This window comes from Schistocerca nitens, chromosome 1 (assembly GCF_023898315.1).
Source record: "Schistocerca nitens isolate TAMUIC-IGC-003100 chromosome 1, iqSchNite1.1, whole genome shotgun sequence".
NCBI lineage: Eukaryota > Metazoa > Arthropoda > Insecta > Orthoptera > Acrididae > Schistocerca > Schistocerca nitens.
Window position 1 is genome coordinate 931,319,990 of NC_064614.1, and position 19,462 is coordinate 931,339,451.

General features: G+C 38.7%; 1 protein-coding gene across 1 annotated transcript in view; it reads right to left on the reverse strand.

Annotated features, from left to right (window-relative positions):
* The window catches only part of LOC126193654 (DNA damage-binding protein 1), a 187,094-nt gene that overhangs the window by 36,108 nt on the left and 131,524 nt on the right, over positions 1-19,462 (reverse strand). Inside the window, exons 14-16 of the mRNA XM_049932704.1 lie at positions 17,728-17,851; positions 8,256-8,481; positions 1,718-1,977 (exon numbers count right to left, since the gene is read on the reverse strand). Of these exons, the coding sequence (XP_049788661.1) occupies positions 1,718-1,977; positions 8,256-8,481; positions 17,728-17,851 (610 nt within the window). The remainder of the gene's footprint in view (positions 1-1,717; positions 1,978-8,255; positions 8,482-17,727; positions 17,852-19,462) is intronic.

The window sequence follows — 19,462 nt, forward strand, 5'->3', positions numbered from 1 at the left end:
TTTTGCCACCAGATAATTCTGTAGCATGTTAGAAATACAGTCTCCAATTTTCACAGATTAGTTCGAACTACAAATGATAAAAAAGCTATCTTGTTTCAATCACTGCCCAGTGCTACACCCATTTTTTTAGATGACAATCTTCTTGTTTGTGATGTTCTATTACTTCCTGCTGTCATAAAAGGATCAGAAGAGCATAGAATGCAGTGGACCCATTTATGTAATGTTATCTTTGCCTTCTGCTAGCTATCTTTGCCAGCTGTTATTGTCTGTTGTGTAGAAATATAAACATTTCATTTCTGCTGTTAGTGTGAGAATTAAGACTGTGTTCATGCTTGTTTTGTATGATTTACCATTTAAAATGCCAAGATATAGTGGTAAAGTGTTAAAGAAAGTGGCTAAAGCTCGCCACTTACATGTGAATAAACAGTTTCTACAAGTGAGTCAACATAATTCAGCAGAAGATAATTGTGAAGCTAAGACAACAAGCAGTTCACAGAAGAAACTTGAAACTGGTGTACAGTCTCAGTCAACTAAAGACGAAGTGAATGGTGGTTTTAGGATAATTGATTTAGAAATTTTGTGTTCTATTATTAGAAATTCATATGCATGTGGTAACTGTGGCAATAAATCTTTAACATTATGTGACAGCAATGACAGAGATGGTATTGTGTGTAATATGCACTTGCTTTGTGACACAAACTGACATTCAATTCAAAACATCAGTTGCTAAGAATTGGGTGTATGAAGCCAACATAAGATTCTGCTATGGGATGAGATGTGTTTGTGTTGGTAGGGAAGGCAGCAGTTTGTTTTGTGCAATAATGGATATGTCATCTCTGTCTGCCTCGTACTCAACACTAAACAATCATCTTCTGAACGCCTTGCAAACAGAATGCAATAGCAGTTTGTCAGCAGCAGTGAAAGAGGTAGTTTTATTTAACAAAGACAAAGAGCAAGAGGACCAAATGTATGGTTATTATCAATATTAAGTTAGTAGTTTATGGTGTAAATCTTTATAAAATCTTTTATGTGTATTTCCTGGATCTTTCATTTTTCAGTGTATAAGGAACATTTTCCCCTGAATCATTGGAGAAAAAAAAGTGAAATTTTCTGCGTACTTTGTTCATAGAATAACACAACTTCCTGTGGTAAAATTTTTTTCTAGGTGTAGTTCTGTCCAAATTATTTGTTTTTCTGTGAAATTGAAATTACTTTGTTTCATATGCATAATTTTTAAAATAAATCATAAGAGCTCTAAAACTGATATTAAAAAACTGTTCCACATGTTTGCTTACCTGATTACTAAGAATTACCACCATAATATGAAAATTGTAAGTAAAGTAATTTTTGGAAAATGTTCCTTGTGTGATAGCATGTGTTGCAAAAATTTCCAACAATGCCATGATCAAATGTTTTGAGAAAAAATTCCAGAATGTACCCCATAACATAACTACTTCATGTGCAAAATTTAGTTAGTCTTTTACACACCAAAAACTGTATTACATTATGTAAACATTCCCATTTTACAGAACTTAGCATCTGCTCAATTCTGTACTATGCAACTTGCTTTGCTGCCCATGAGAGTACAAAAATTGTGCACGCATGGAAATATAACAAAATTAACCGTATGTCACGAGTATACTGAATCCTACATTTTTAATCCAAGATGCATTATTTATTCTTGTAAGATACTTAGTAATTTATTTATTTTACTTACTGTGCTATTTATGCTTGCAAGCAACCGTCCATTGAATTCGACTAGAGAATAACATGCTCCCTTTATTTCTTTCTCTGCAACCTGAGTGAGTTTCCCATCTTGATAATGGAACAATATAATGCGACCTTGCTTTGGTTCACTCTCTTCAGGATTCACGAGTGCAGTGCCAACAATATAATAAGTATTTGGATCATCTCCTAGTTTGCTTGACACAAGGCTGAGTGCATATTCTCCCTGCATAAACTGATGCGCATGAAGAACTAAAAACATAGAAATTCGAAATGTCAGTGAATGTATCTTATGAAGAAACATTAAAAACGTAACAGTAAAACAGAAGAATTGTAAAAATTATTTGCGATAGATGATAAGCGTATCTTTATATCTTTATCAGATACTAAAACAGAGACAACTGAATCATAAGGAATTTGGTAAAACTCTTCTATAAAGGGGGAGTGAAACACAGAAAACAAAGGTACATTATGCAGAAAAATATTCAGAACAACTAGTTTATAGAATAAACAATTTCTCTGAAAATACCACTGCTTTCATTTTGTGTATATGTCTTGTCTCTAAGTGCCCCCCCCCTCCCCTCCCACCACCAGTACACCTATAGATTAAGCCCAAATGAAAAGAGCAGGCAAATGATGAGCAGTGGATAGGGACATACTAGCAGCACCTGAGCTAATAGCTAATTTGCTGATTCAACATATTGATGAAAGAACACTAAACTGAGAAGATATTTAAGTTTTCTTACATTTTATATGCCTCTAGCCTACAAAGTCAATATTTCTGCTGATGTCAATTAACACAATGTTCTTAGGCATATGCATAATTCATTTGTGGGTGGGATCTATACAGAGAACCAAGATAAAAAAAGTTATGGATTACTAAATACAGTCTGAAGCATCTATTGTGCCTGTCTTTTACAGGGATGCTGCTTACACAACTTCTATGTTCCTTTTGAATCCTTTTCTATAGCAGCTGTCTTTCCTGAAATAGAGTTTTGATTTCACTGATTTGTTCACTCACTCAATCATCACAGTCCATAGACACCATCAAGAAATGAAGTCAATGTATGTTTTAACAAAAGACATACAAATCATTAAAACCTATTCAATACACTGTATTAACAATGAACTGTCCATACAGTGTTCAATGTTACTCATGCTAATCTCAGTTAAATAAAATCAAGTAAATTAGAAAGAAAACTGCTACTTTAAAAAATAGCTCGTTTTCTCAGTCATACTCAATAGCTGTTGTTTTACTTGATCACACTGGTATTTTTTAAAAAGAATAGTTACCTACATATGCAAATATGGAGTCCTCTTCACAATCAATATCTTACTACTAGTCATGCAGCTTTATGATGAACATTGTTACCTGCCTATACATAAAAGAACTTTTCGGATTGACTGAAATACTCGACACTGCTTCGACAAAGGACAAACGAACTGTCATCTTTCCACCTAAGATTGAGCTTAGGCTACACTACAGATCAGTATGTCAGCACAACTACAATTTCATATTCATGTTCATTGGCTTTGCCAACTCTCAACCTAACAGTCGCCTTCCAATCTAACCTAGACTTTGGGCTATGCAACAGGTCAGTCAGTAACCACAACCTATCCTTGAATCTATATGCTCAGATAATTTGTAAAATGAATGTATCATGTTGATGAAGTTCTTTTGAATTGATAGGAATTCATAATTTTTTGCTTCATGTTACATGGATGCTTGTTGAACACCTTAGTAACAAAGCACATTAATCCATTCTCAACACCAAGCCAGCAGTTAAAGTCTACACGAAAATTATTCTTTAATCTTTTATTGTGATAGTGTACATCACAGTTCAGCTAAAACAAAGTGTCTGGTGCAGTTTTAGATTGGTTACTGTGGCAACAATAGCAGGTTATGAAGATTTAAGTGAGTTTGAAAGTGGTGTTATATTCGGTGCATGAGCGATGGGCCACAGTATCTCTGAGGTAGAAATGAAGTGGGGATTTTCCCATATGACCAGTTCACGAGTGTACCGTGAATATTAGGAATCCGTTAAAACATAAAATCTCCAACATCGCTATGGGCAGAAAAAGATCCTACGAGAACTGGACCAATGATGACTGAACAGAATCATTCAACCTTCTGCAAATTGCTGCAGATTCCAAAGCTGGGCCATCAACAAGTGTCAGCATGTGAACCATTCAACGAAACATTATTGATGTGAGCTTTTGGAGCTGAAGGCCCTCTCGTGTTGACTGCATGACACAAAGCTTTATGCCTCATCTGGGCCTGTCAACGACGACGTTGGACTGTTAATGACTGGAACCATGTTCCCTGGTTGGATGAGTCTTGTTTCAAATTGTATCGAGTGGATGCACGTGTACAAGTATAGAGACAACCTCATGAATCCATGGACCCTGCAGGTCAGCAGCAGACTGTTCAAGCTGGTGGATGCCCTGTAATGGTGTGGGGCGTGTGCATTGGAGTGATATGGGACCCCTGATACATCTAGATACGACTCTTGACAGTTTTCACTTACATAAGCATCCTGTCTGATCATCTGCATCCATTCATGTCCATTGTGCATTCCGATGGACTTCGGCAACTCTCTCAGGACAATGCGACACCACACACGTCCAGAATTGCACAGAGTTGCTCCAGGAACACTCTCTTCTGAGTTTAAACACTTCCGCTGGCCAACAAATTCCCCAGATATGAACATTGTTGAGCATATCTGGGGTGCCTTGAAACGTGCTGTTCAGAAGAGATTTCCACCCCTCGTACTCTTAAGGATTTATGGACTGCCCTGCAGGGTCCATGGTGTCAGTTTCCTCCAGCACTACTTCAGACATTACCGTATTTACTCGAATCTAAGCCGCACTTTTTTTTCCGGTTTTTGTAATCCAAAAAACCGCCTGCGGCTTAGAATCGAGTACAAAGCAAGCGGAAATTCTGAAAAATGTCGATAGGTGCCGCCACAACGAACTTCTGCCGTCGAATACATGTAGCGCTACACCGACCACTGCATTTTCATACATTATCCGACGAAGTAAATACAAATTCCGTATTGCTCATCTTCGAATGTAGCAGAATTTCAATGTACTACGAAAATCCGACTGGCAAGACTGCTTGAGATGTTTGTCAATATGGTCAACTCTACGTTCTGAATTTTTTCCTACCTGTGAGAAGAGATGGTTGCTAATAGGAACCTGATGAAATGTGAATCACATGCATTATTCTTTTCACCATAAGAATAATACGAATATAAACATTTTGCCTTGTATTCTTTCGTGTTTGCTGCTATCTCGTTTAAATCCTGTCTGCTAATAAACTACGAAACTAGAGTGGGACAACAGCAAACGCGGAAGAATATACGTATCGTGTCATGTTTATATTCGTATTATTCTTATGCCTAATAGTGATACAGTCAGAAATGAAGCACGACAACTGACTAGATTTTTAAATCTAAGATGACTCTAATTTCTGTGCAGAATTTGATGTACTAAAGAAGCGGCCGCAAAGATTTTCAAACGGAGAAAAATTTTCCTCGTTCAGAACATGTTCTATCATACGCAGTCTATTATTTGGTTCTTGTTGATAATTATCAAAGAAAGCAGCAGTGTAAGTAACAACAAATAGCAGTCCCTTGCCATTGTTTCGCTAATGAGATGATTTTTTTCTCTCTCACCTTTTTTTTTAAAAAACCGGCAGTAGCGCACACAAAAGAAAGCCATGCCGCGAGCGGCGACAGGCCATAAACACTCACTATCAGAATGCGACAAACAATGCATTTCAGCTTAGAGTGACATAAACACCTACAACAAAGAAAATGGCACTTATCAGATCAAAGCAAAATAAGCAATCGATTCAAACCAGACGAAGCACGTGAAAAAGGAAGGGTACCCGTATAAATACGGACGGAGCGCTTGATGCATAGCAATGGCTACCTGGTAAAGCTTAACTGCTAAGCTTACGGCTCGAACCAAACTACTGTAGCTGTATCGTCATTCATTCGACCTAAATCGTGTCTCATATTACAATGGACCAACTTTGTTTCAATTTGGAGGTGCGGCCTAAAACATTTCTCTCCCCTTGAATTTCGAGTCTCAAATTTCACGTGCGGCTTAGATTCCGGAATTTTTTTTTTTCCTTTATTTCGAGTCTCATTTTTCAGGGCTTAGATTCGAGTGCGGCTTGGATTCGAGTAAATACGTTAGTCTAGTCCATGCCACATCAAGTTGTGGCACTCCTGCATGCTTGCGGGGACCATACACGATATTAGACAGGTGTAGCAGTTTCTTTGGCTCTTCTGTGGATAAACCTCTATTCAATGGCCAGGATGTCAGCCATATATCAGATTGTTCTGCTGTATTACTTGTCTATTGGGTGATAAAAAACGGGCTAGCAATATCACAAGTAGTGGTGTTTACTTGCAAAATCGACATGCACCACTTTTTGTTAAAAGATGAAGTGGGGAGACAGAGGAATATCAGTGACCTCAACCATATGATTCCTGAAACCAATCCACAATTCATGAATGACTTGGTATGTTCCCACCAGACTTCATCTTCCGAGGAAAGAACACATGATAAATATTCTGCCTGTAACTGCGAAGAGTTAGTGTGGATGCATATCCTGGCACAACGCCTATTCTATGTCGGTCATTGGTATGGCCTCAATTGGATTATGGTGGAATCAAATTGGCACTCACCAAATTAGACTAAATACAGTGCCACTACATTTATATCTGTATTTGTGTGATGCCTTTGACACCACTCAATGCTCTCCTCATAGAATCAGTGGAAGTGCATCTTCACATTCAACACCAGTTCTTCGTGGATAGATTTACGTTGTATGAAATCCAAATTCTGGAGTCTGCCATTGTTCGTAAATTATTCAGACCAACTATCATTTCTCTTTTGTTGTGGGAGGGGAGTGGGGGGGGGGGGGATGCAGCACGAACACTGCTGAACAGTACCCTGTTCACTGGACTAACCAGTACTTTGAAATTTCCTTTTCCCAGCTGCTCTCTTCATGTAACATTCATTGCTCCCTGAAACTAAAACATCAAAATTTGTAGCAGCTTGGAAATTCTGTGGAGTTTCTCTGAATTTCATTGCACCAAAGCCACCAGTACTGTACTGTGGAATCTCCTGGGCCATGCCCCAAGTGATTTATAGATTGGTCAGGCAGCAAGAGATATCTAATGTCATATTGCATTTTAATCATGCACACTTCCTCCTCACATCCTCAACATCAGAGGATGATTTAAATTCTGTATTTTTTTCCTATTGAGTGTAAATACTCACCAGCAAGTAACTTTGTGCAACAGACTACGCAAATTGAAACGTAAATGTACCACTAAAATCACCACTACCCACACATCATAAAATGTAAAAATTTACAAAAATAATCATGGAAGTTTTAGGAGATTTTAACCTGCACACATAATTATCAGCTATTATGTTGTCTGTATGTACTAACATACAGTTATTGTTATCATCAGAAGTGCTCTTGATGGAATATGGAGCTTGCTGCATAGTATATAAAGCAAATATTATGTAATTAAATTTAAAAAAAAATTAGCAAGTCTTTGCTACTCGAGGACAAAATAGTGACATCTGAAGTGCAATTGCCTGTAAAGTCTGAGAAAACTGTTGTACCTACAGATTTCCAGACATGTATCAAGAGCACTGATGCTTGTGTCGCTTTTGTAAAGGTAATAATTATTCAGTACATTCCATGGCCAGAATACAATTAATCTGACACATGTTAACTGCATCTTCTGTCGGTCCTTAATAGAACAACATTATAATAAATGAAAAGCACCAGTTTGCTTTTGTTCTATAATACCGTAGAACAAAAGTAAACTGGTGCTTTTCATTTATTAATCTGATACACTTTCTGTTTAGGGTACACTTTAAAGCAGGTACTTGCTAATGAGACACTTAACAGCCTTTTTTGTTTTTCGTTTTTTTGAGGGTCTGAAAATAAAAGACTAAAATTTTTCAATCCTCAATCATAAATGTGGGATTATAGGTGAAGAAGGGTATGATGGAATTGTATATAATTTCAAATGCAGAAAATGCAATTCAGAAATAAAAGCAGGTACTTAATTACTCTGTCAACTCAATTCTCATCTATGCCATACAACCAAAGGCTACTGAAACGGTATTCTACATGGCATAGACAACTGTAAACATTGTTCAGTATTTTCTGTATAGAAATTGTACATAATTATAATTACTTTTAGATGTCTTTCAATGAATGAATCTTTGCTAGCATGGTTCTTGCCTTGATGATATTCTCCTCCATTGTTCATGATCTGAGTTCCAGTTTTTAATAACTGAAGCTAGCACAACAACAGCAATCACTACTACCTTTGTGCCTTAACTGCTTTTTTAAAATTATCATTGTCACTAGAAAACTATGCACCACGAACAATGAAGTGTGGAGGATACATGTGACAGGTTTACACACAAGTACTGCATGTTTTGAAACTATGAAAAATAATGTAACTGAATATATATGTTATAAAAACCTTCAAATGTATGTTGATCAACCACTAAGAGGTTGTGTACTTCCACCTCCTGGCCAAAATCAGCAGCTGAATTGGCAGAACCCAATGCTCCAGGCTTTACGAGTGAGAGAGACCCAAGGATGGATGATGAAGTTGTGCTTTGCGTTTGTGTACTTGCACTTGGCCGGACAGGTGTAAGGCCTGGTGAGTCTTGTATATCAATCCGCATAGTGATTACACCAAACGTCTGCACACACAAAAAGCTATGTAACATTATGTAAAGTTACAAAAATTATTCTATCACCTTGCACACTCTCTGAATGGTTAATTAGACATTAAAGAGTACAATAGTACTTTGTCAAATTAGTTAACTGTGTGTCAAATAATTATATTTATATATTATTTATCGTACATTTCTTGTTAGGTATCGATCATTTGCAGTACATTAAATTGAGAGGAACAAATATAACCACTGGTGAAAAATTTGTTTGCATAGTAAACAAAATTGTGAAGAATAAACTATCCTGCTATTTTGTCCAGCATGCTCCTCATCCACAACTGTTGTTATCAGTTTCATTAAATAACCGCTCCAGCTTCATAAAAATGTTTATATGTGACGAGAGTTATTATTTAATTAACAAGGAACAATTCACACACCGTGCATGGTGCGATTACACTTATTAAATGTCATCAGGAATGACAGCCCTGTTACTTTTCTTGACTTGTATGTTGCAGGGGGGTTCAATCTGAACAGTTCTGTTGACATCAAATCCATCATTAAATGGCATACTCTACTCTTTGGTTGTTGTCATCTACTGAACATTATAACATTCCATCCTCCAAAGTCACGGACTTAAAGATTGAATCCAAACTGAATAATAATGTGACAAAGGTTGACTGCAGTATCCTTCAAATTATTAAAGAGCGTACTGAATTGAAATCAAGTGATACTGAGGACTTTCGTGAGCTTGCCTTGAAATTAGTCAGAACTGGCCAGTATTCTTTCCATATCTTGCACAGTAACTATAGATTACCCATCCCTACAATGTACTTTACATACTCCATGTCACTATTAAAATACCATACCACTGTGAAATCTTTTCACTGTATCTTCCTAGCATTACATGTTCCATGTCTACTTCTGGTGTAACACCACTAAGACAGAGGAGACTGGCTGTGAGATTCAGCATATTATCTATGCAGCAACTTCAAAAGCTGGTGGTTTTGACATTTATGCCCTGTCAATAAAGAAGTCATTAGAAAAACAGTACAATGACCAAGAATGCAAGGGAAGTTGGCAGCAGGATTTCTGAAGGAATCGTACTGGCTCCCAATTGAAAAGATCAGAGAACTATGAAAAACCTGAATCAGGCTGACAAGATAGGAATTTAACTCCACCCTCTGTGGAATATGAGTTCAATGTCTTACCCAATGTGAAACACCATTTGGTCAGATGACTTAACATAATACTGCTCAGTATTCTACATTAGAATGATTGGTTTCCAACAGATTAAGAAAGGCTTAATGTTCCCAAGCAAGCTGTTTATGCTGGAAACATTCAATTTTCCATTTTCTGAACATAATATGTGACAGTTCAGGTTATAAATGAATGAGCTTTATCATTCTGATCATTAAGATTCTCTTTTCCATCACCACTCCTACCAAACTTTGAAACTAAGGACAAGCCTCTAACTTTTCGTAAAATTTTTCTGGGTTACAAAATACGTAATTTTATAATATTATATAGTCATAACCCACATGAATGTTACAGAAACTACCTCTGACTGTAAATGTCTATAAACATACATGTTTTTAACACTTGCCATTTACATTGTCATAACTCTAATGCAGTGTTATTAAAGGGAAAGGGAAAGGGAAAGGGAAAGGGAGGGGGAGGGGGAGAGGGAGGGGGAGAGGAGTTTAATCTTCCTGCTCTGGAAAAAGGTACAGCAAATCTTGGGAATCATCATAATTTTTTGCTATGAATCCAAACAATACTGTAGTGCTGTAAAGAGAAAAATAATTTGGGGTGTGTGATGAACAACTCGATGCAAGTAAGTTAACTGACTGCCTGTCATTGTGTGGTTTTATTTAAACAACTGGCTGAGTTTCTAGCTCTGCCCATCAAACATGTCTGCTGCAAGTCATGTGAACAGCTTGGACACTAACATCTTGACAATACTGATCACACATACTGATACTCCTGTTTGGTGGTGATACATTGTAGAATATTGATAAAATGATTCCGTTTCTAGGATTTGGTAGAACAAGGGTGGTTTGAAAAGTTCTCGGAATCACCATGAGAGGTCAGCACTAGCACAACAAGTTGTTCACGTGATATTCATTGGACTGTTGCCTGTAAACACGGGCCACATTAGTGTTCTTGGAAGAGTGCTGTGGCGGTGACATGGCTCTGTCTTTGTTCACATGTAGTGATTTGCGAGGATGGAAAATAAATAAATAAATAAATAAATAAATAAAAATTAACAAAAAAATCGAGATATGAGCAATGATTAAGTACTTCATACAGCAAGGTATGAAAGTAAAGGACATTCATGCCAATTTCCAGAATACACTGGGGGAGATTCTGCTTCTTCCTATTCATGTGTTTCCAAGTGGACAACTGAATTTAAATTTGGTCGGGAGAGCTTAGATGATGATCCGCTCAGTGGTCGGCCAAGATGTGTCACTATTCCAGAAATCATCACATTTATGGACAAAATGGTCATGGAGGACCACCGATTGAAGGTGCATGAAATTGCTCATGCTTGCCAGATGTCATCTGAATGGGTATATCATATTTTAACTGAGGAATTAGAAATGAAAAAATTATCTGCAAGATGGGTGCCATGACTCTTGACGTGTGCCCGCACATGTGCCATTGCTATGGAAAAGTTACACGCACAAAGGTATGAATTGTTGCCACACCAGCCTTATTCACCTGATATGGCGCTGTCAGACTTCCATCTCTTTCCAAAACTGAAAATTTTTCTTGGTGGACGAAAATTAACTTCAAACGAAGAATTGATAGCCGCAGTTGACAACTATTTTGCAGGCCTGGAGGAAACTCATTTTCGAGATGGGATCAAGGCACTGGAACATTGATGGACCAAGTGCAGTAATCTACAAGGAGACTACACTGAAAACTAAAAAAAGTTTCAGTGATGTAAGTACTTTTTTTCTATTCAGTTCCAAGAACTTTTCAAACTACCCTCGTATTTTATAACACACACACACACACACACACACACACACACACACACACAATCCGTGTGTGTGAGTGTTGGTGTGTGTTATTAAATACTACCCAATCCTAGAAATGGAATTCTTTTATCAATATTCTGCAATGTATCATACATGTATGTATGTACGTACATACGTGTGTGTGTGTGTGTGTGTGTGTGTGTGTGTGTGTGTGTGTGAAAAACGGATCTGAGGAATTACTTGTTAAGTAATTGAAGTGATTCAGTACCTCACACAAAATATTTTGAATCACACAGTGGAAATTTTGACTTTTAGTAATTCAAGGAGTACTCGCACTACTACCATCCACTCTCCTTACTCACTACACCACGCAGGAACCACTTCCTCTCCACACTGAAATACCTCTTACAAAAATTTTTTTAATTTGGAAGACGGATGTAACATTGGAAGTCAAATCACAATGAGACAGGAAGGTACTCCATGAACTACAAAAGAAATTTGTATTGTCTGTATACCAGTTACCCACTTACAGTTTCCTTGTTGCAGATATGCTTAGACAACAATCATATAAACTCTGATAATGATGTTATACACTTAATGGAGACAGATAAAATATAGATTAGACCAGCAATGCTGCACCAGAGCAAGTAATAGAAACATTTAGAGTAGATAACATGGACAATTCAAAACATTATGATTCTTAGTTAAGAAAAAAACAACTGACTCTGTGAGATTCAGAGAAGTGGTAGAGAAGGAGGGAATAAATGAAGCAAAGTCTTGAGGGAGGTGCTACAGGACTGATGCACAAACAGGGTGAGGCCCAGACACAAGGTAGGGATGGGGGGAGGGGGGCAGCATGGAAAGGTGGGTTAGGGCCAGAGACAGAAGTACACGGCAGAGCCAAAACACAGTGGGAAGGGGGGGAGCTAATGAACATGAGGTGCAAAAGGGGAGAGTGCAAAGCACAGTGAGGAGAGAGGGGGCCACGGAGCTAATCAGAGAATGGGGCAAAGAAAAGCACGGGAGGGGGGGGGGGGGGGAGAGAAAAGCCAGGGAGGGGAGAGCGAGAGAAGCATGGGGAGGCAGTGGGTGGTGAGGCCAAGGTACAATGGGGGAGCAGGATTGAAATAAAGCACAGAGGGGGTGGGCAGAGCCAAGGCAGATTGGGGGTGAGACGGGCCAAAGCACAACAGGGGTGGGGGTGTGGAGGGGGTGGAGGTGGGAGGGGGCGGAGGTGGGAGGGGGCGGAGGTGGGAGGGGGCGGAGGTGGGAGGGGCGGAGGTGGGAGGGGGCGGAGGTGGGAGGGGGCGGAGGTGGGAGGTACTGCATGCGATTAGTAGATTTGATATGGACAGAGGTACTGATGTAATCATCTTTGAGGTGAAGATCAACATCTAGGAAGGTGGCTTGTTGGGTTGAGTAGGTCCAGGTGAAGTAAATGGGGGAGAAGTTGTTGAGATTCTGGAGGAATGTGGACAGGGTGTCCTCACACTTGATACAGGCTGCAAAGATGTCATCGATGAATCTGAACCAGGTGAAGGGTTTAGGATTCTGGGTGTTTAGGAAGGATTCCTCTAAATGGCCCATGAATAGATTGGCACAGGATGGTGCCATGCAGGTGCTCATAGCTGTAACCCAAATTTGTTTTTAGGTAATGCCTTCAAAGGAGAAGTAATTGTGGATTGGGATGTTGTTGGTCATGGCAACTAGGAAGGAGGTTGTTGGTTTAGAATTCTTTGGGCATTGGGAAAGGTAGTGTTCAACAGCGGTTAAGCCATGGGCATTAGGGATGTTAGTGTAAAGGGAGGCAGCATCATTAGTGACGGGCATGGCACCGTATGGTAAAGGGACAGGAACTGTGGATAGCTGGTGGAGGAAATGATTAGTATCTTCTATATATGAGGGTAGGTTCCAGGTAATAAGCTGAAGGTGTTTGTCTAAGAGAGTAGAGATTCTCTCAGTGGGGGAACAGTCCTGGATGGTTAGGTTTATGGCCTTTAGGAAGCATGTAGAAGGTAGCAGTGCGGAAAGTGGTAGGGGTGAGCCGAGGGATGGACTCTGGGAAGAGGCTGTGGAATGGGCCTAATGGTTTTAAGAGAGGCTGGAGATTGTAACGGAACATCTTCCTCTAACATTACATTTCCTGAACAGCAGTTGTCGATACCAATATTGTTTTTTGTTTTTAGAATTTAGGACAGGTCCCCCCCATGAACCATGGACCTTGCCGTTGTTGGGGAGGCTTGCATGCCTCAGTGATACAGATGGCCGTACTGTAGGTGCAACCACAACGGAGGGGTATCTGTTGAGAGGCCAGACAAACATGTGGTTCCTGAAGAGGGGCAGCAGCCTTTTCAGTAGTTGCAGGGGCAACAGTCTGGATGATTGACTGATCTGGCCTTGTAACATTAACCAAAACGGCCTTGCTGTGCTGGTACTGCGAACGGCTGAAAGCAAGGGGAAACTACAGCAGTAATTTTTCCCGAGGACATGCAGCTTTACTGTATGATTAAATGATGATGGCGTCCTCTTGGGTAAAATATTCCGGAGGTAAAATAGTCCCCCATTCGGATCTCCGGGCGGGGACTACTCAAGAGGACGTCGTTATCAGGAGAAAGAAAACTGGCGTTCTACGGATCGGAGCATGGAATGTCAGATCGCTTAATCGGGCAAGTAGGTTAGAAAATTTAAAAAGGGAAATGGATAGGTTAAAGTTAGATATAGTGGGAATTAGTGAAGTTCAGTGGCAGGAGGAACAAGACTTTTGGTCAGGTGATTACAGGGTTATAAATACAAAATCAAATAGAGGTAATGCAGGAGTAGGTTTAATAATGAATAAAAAATAGGAGTGCGGGTTAGCTACTACAAACAGCATAGTGAACGCATTATTGTGGCCAAGATAGACACAAAGCCCATGCCTACTACAGTAGTACAAGTTTATATGCCAACTAGCTCTGCAGATGATGAAGAAATTGATGAAATGTATGACGAGATAAAAGAAATTATTCAGGTAGTGAAGGGAGACGAAAATTTAATAGTCATGGGTGACTGGAATTCGTCAGTAGGAAAAGGGAGAGAAGGAAACATAGTAGGTGAATATGGATTGGGGGGAAGAAACGAAAGAGGAAGCTGCCTGGTAGAATTTTGCACAGAGCATAACTTAATCATAGCTAACACTTGGTTCAAGAATCATAAAAGAAGGTTGTATACCTGGAAGAATCCTGGAGATACTAAAAGGTATCAGATAGATTATATAATGGTAAGACAGAGATTTAGGAACCAGGTTTTAAATTGTAAGACATTTCCAGGGGCAGATGTGGATTCTGACCACAATCTCTTGGTTATGAACTGCAGATTGAAACTGAAGAAACTGCAAAAAGGTGGGAATTTAAGGAGATGGGACCTGGATAAACTGAAAGAACCAGAGGTTGTAGAGAGTTTCAGGGAGAGCATAAGGGAACAATTGACAGGAATGGGGGAAAGAAATACAGTAGAAGAAGAATGGGTAGCTCTGAGGGATGAAGTAGTGAAAGCAGCAGACGATCAAGTAGGTAAAAAGACGAGGGCTAATAGAAATCCTTGGGTAACAGAAGAAATATTGAATTTAATTGATGAAAGGAGAAAATATAAAAATGCAGTAAATGAAGCAGGAAAAAAGGAATACAAACGTCTCAAAAACGAGATCGACAGGAAGTGCAAAATGGCTAAGCAGGGATGGCTAGAGGACAAATGTAAGGATTTAGAGGCTTGTCTCACTAGGGGTAAGATAGATACTGCCTACAGGAAAATTAAAGAGACCTTTGGAGAGAAGAGAACCACTTGTATGAATATCAAGAGCTCAGATGGCAACCCAGTTCTAAGCAAAGAAGGGAAGGCAGAAAGGTGGAAGGAGTATATAGAGGGTTTATACAAGGGCGATGTACTTGAGGACAATATTATGGAAATGGAAGAGGATGTAGATGAAGATGAAATGGGAGATACAATACTGCGTGAAGAGTTTGACAAAGCACTGAAAGACCTGAGTCGAAACAAGGCCCCGGGAGTAGACAACATTCCATTAGAACTACTGACGGCCTTGGGAAAGCCAGTCCTGACAATACTCTACCATCTGGTGAGCAAGATGTATGAGACAGGCGAAATACCCTCAGACTTCAAGAAGAATATAATAATTCCAATCCCCAAGAAAGCAGGTGTTGACAGATGTGAAAATTATCGAACTATCAGTTTAATAAGTCACAGCTGCAAAATACTAACACGAATTCTTTACAGACGAATGGAAAAACTGGTAGAAGCGGACCTCGGGGAAGATCAGTTTGGATTCCGTAGAAATGTTGGAACACGTGAGGCAATACTAACCTTACGACTTATCTTAGAAGAAAGATTAAGAAAAGGCAAACCTACGTTTCTAGCATTTGTAGACTTAGAGAAAGCTTTTGACAATGTTGACTGGAATACTCTCTTTCACATTCTAAAGGTGGCAGGGGTAAAATACAGGGAGCGAAAGGCTATTTACAATTTGTACAGAAACCAGATGGCAGTTATAAGAGTCGAGGGGCATGAAAGTGAAGCAATGGTTGGGAAGGGAGTGAGACAGGGTTGTAGCCTCTCCCCGATGTTATTCAATCTGTATATTGAGCAAGCAGTAAAGGAAACAAAAGAAAAATTTGGAGTAGGTATTAAAATTCATGGAGAAGAAGTAAAAACTTTGAGGTTCGCCGATGACATTGTAATTCTGTCAGACACAGCAAAGGACTTGGAAGAGCAGTTGAACGGAATGGACAGTGTCTTGAAAGGAGGATATAAGATGAACATCAACAAAAGCAAAACGAGGATAATGGAATGTAGTCAAATTAAATCGGGTGATGCTGAGGGAATTAGATTAGGAAATGAGACACTTAAAGTAGTAAAGGAGTTTTGCTATTTAGGGAGTAAAATAACTGATGATGGTCGAAGTAGAGAGGATATAAAATGTAGACTGGCAATGGCAAGGAAATCGTTTCTGAAGAAGAGAAATTTGTTAACATCGAGTATAGATTTAAGTGTCAGGAAGTCGTTTCTGAAAGTATTTGTATGGAGTGTAGCCTTGTATGGAAGTGAAACATGGACAATAACTAGTATGGACAAGAAGAGAATAGAAGCTTTCGAAATGTGGTGCTACAGAAGAATGCTGAAGATAAGGTGGGTAGATCACGTAACTAATGTGGAGGTATTGAATAGGATTGGGGAGAAGAGAAGTTTGTGGCACAACTTGACTAGAAGAAGGGATCGGTTGGTAGGACATGTTTTGAGGCATCAAGGGATCACAAATTTAGCATTGGAGGGCAGCGTGGAGGGTAAAAATCGTTGCACAGGACAGAGTAGCATGGAGAGCTGCATCAAACCAGTCTCAGGACTGAAGACCACAACAACAACAACAACAACAACAACAACAACAACAACAGGACAGGTCAATATTATCTCAGTTGCTTTTCTGTAAACTTTCATAGAGTTTTAGTTTTATACACCATATGATATATTTCAAGTTAAAATTTATGAAAAGGAATTACTTTATGAAAAGATTTTAGTCTTGTTGTTACAACTGATATGTACTAACTCTGAATGCACAGTTAAAATAAGAAGGGGGACAGTAGATGTGATTGGATGAGGTGAAATTAATGGGAGCAAACTGGGATAGAACAGAGAAAGAGTGGGGGATGGGGAGGGGTTCGTAAGATGAGATTAAAGATCGTGTAGCACTGGAAAGGTGCAGGAAATAGCACATGGGAATACGGGAGATTGACAAAGGGAGAGTGAGTAATTGGAAAGTGTAGGATTAATGATATTGGTGGGGGTAATGTGGGACATCAGATGCTGCGTCAACAATCAGCGTGATCTTGTAGCCATCTGTCGTGCGCAGTTGAGACCGTTGATACAGTGTGGCTCTTGAGTAGAGCCTGCAGTGCAGTTTGTGGGCGACAGTGAACTGCTTCTGGGGAGCATGCAAGGGCGAGGCAGATTATCAAACTTTTTTTTCCATTTCGTTTAGTTTAACTTTAAAGTGACAGGGAGGAAACAGTAACTGGCTTAGAATATGGAGTGAAAAATTGCAACTGGAATAGACAAAATGAGAAATGGAAAGTACACAATGGATTTTGACAGATGAGACTACAATTTCTGACTATTGATAAGAGAAAAGTGTAAGTAAAGAAGGAGATTAGTGGAAGATTACAGAAATTGTATTAGGATAAAGTGAATATCAAACTGAAAAAGTAAAACCATTACATCTAAGTCTACCAAATACTTGTTTACAAACCTGAGAGCTTTCTTGATAAGCAATACGCCGTGGTGATTCACCCAGAGGTACTGTCCTAATGTGAAGTTTCTGTATTTCATCTATTGTGCCAATTGTAACAGTACTGTCTGTTGCTAATGCTAAGCTGTTTGGGAAAACAATAACAATAAGAGCCTTGTACAAAATCAACGTATAATTTCCACGTCAGATGTTTTCCCTTATAGCTATGGATAGTATAGCATATTCTGTCCACAAAATGAAGTACAATAGAATACAACAGACAAGACAAAGGTTACATTTCTGTTAAGGATTAATACTGAGGGTACACTTTTCCATACTGTTTCTATTAGTGCTACAAAGCCTTAAACTGCAAAGTATATTACATAGTCTTAGATTTTAAACAGATTACTGGTTTGGGTTAGTAGCAAAAATAGTAGGAAATGCCCTACTAACCTCCAGACCATACAACTATATAGTCAAGAAACAACTGTACTTGATAAATTGAAATAAAAAGGGTTTGCATCCTCCATCACTTCCCTTATCAATTGGAAATAAAAACAATAATTTGATGGCAAACATTAAGGACATATATATTTTTATCTATACAGAAACAGCAACAGGCAGTAAAAATAGAAAACAAAGGCAATGTATAAAAACAACCACTTAATATCACAAGACAGTAGCATAAACAGGAAAAAAGTTGTTTTAGCAGTGATATAATTTGTAAATAAATCTGAGATCAAAAGATCTATTCTGCTATTCTGATGGGTACTAACTACACAAAAACACGACTGCCTACTGGAATTCACAAAGTAAAGACAGATTCTCTCCCTTTAGTTCATCTTGACTTGGATTACACACTGTGCTCAGATATAGTGTGCACAAAAATCTTTTGAAGAAGTCTCCTTTGGTGAGATTCCATCTTGGCAAATGAACCATAGCCTACCATTAACTTCTCTACTGTAGTTTTGTCAGTTCACCCACATATAATAATTCACTTGTTCATCAATGTACAGTAATTGAATCCACAACCATGTTGTTGATGAGATCACTGAACATTACTGGAATTTTGTGCTTTTCAGCATGGAGGTTGGATTGTAACATTTATAGTAACAATGGGATGCCACTTGCTATATTGTGGAGATTTATACTGTATTAAAATTTCCCTGCAATAAAACACCAGCACGGCCATAATAACTGTTCATTCTTCCTGAAAAGCACTTTATATATCCTGTAAATGTGGTCTAGTCTATAAAACTTAAGTGCAGCATAATCAACCTTAATCAATTTCACGTGAAGCCTAACTGGTTAATAATAATGTGCAAGCTTTTTAACCTTCTACCTATCTGGACTTTATTATTCAAGCCTCATTTCTCTGGAAATTCTAAAATTGCCTTTATCAGACAACATGTGTTACACAATTTTTAGAAGTCAAGAATTTATATCTAGAACATGCAGACTTTAGGGCCTGAAAGGTAGCAAGTTTCCTAACACAGCTTAGTGAGCAAACAGAATAAAATATGCAGGAATAGTGTGAAAGCAGATTTGTTGGACAGTACAAGGCATGCTTTCCAGATCATTATGCTGATATTAGTACATGAAAAAAAGTCACATTATGAGCTAAATAGGGCCACAGACTGCAGGAGAGTTATTTACAATGGCAAGACCTGTGGCCATAATAAATATGCAAAATCAAGCAGGATAAGCATTTCTCCAAATATGAAATTTGCAGTTGATGAAGCTCTGGTCAGAGATA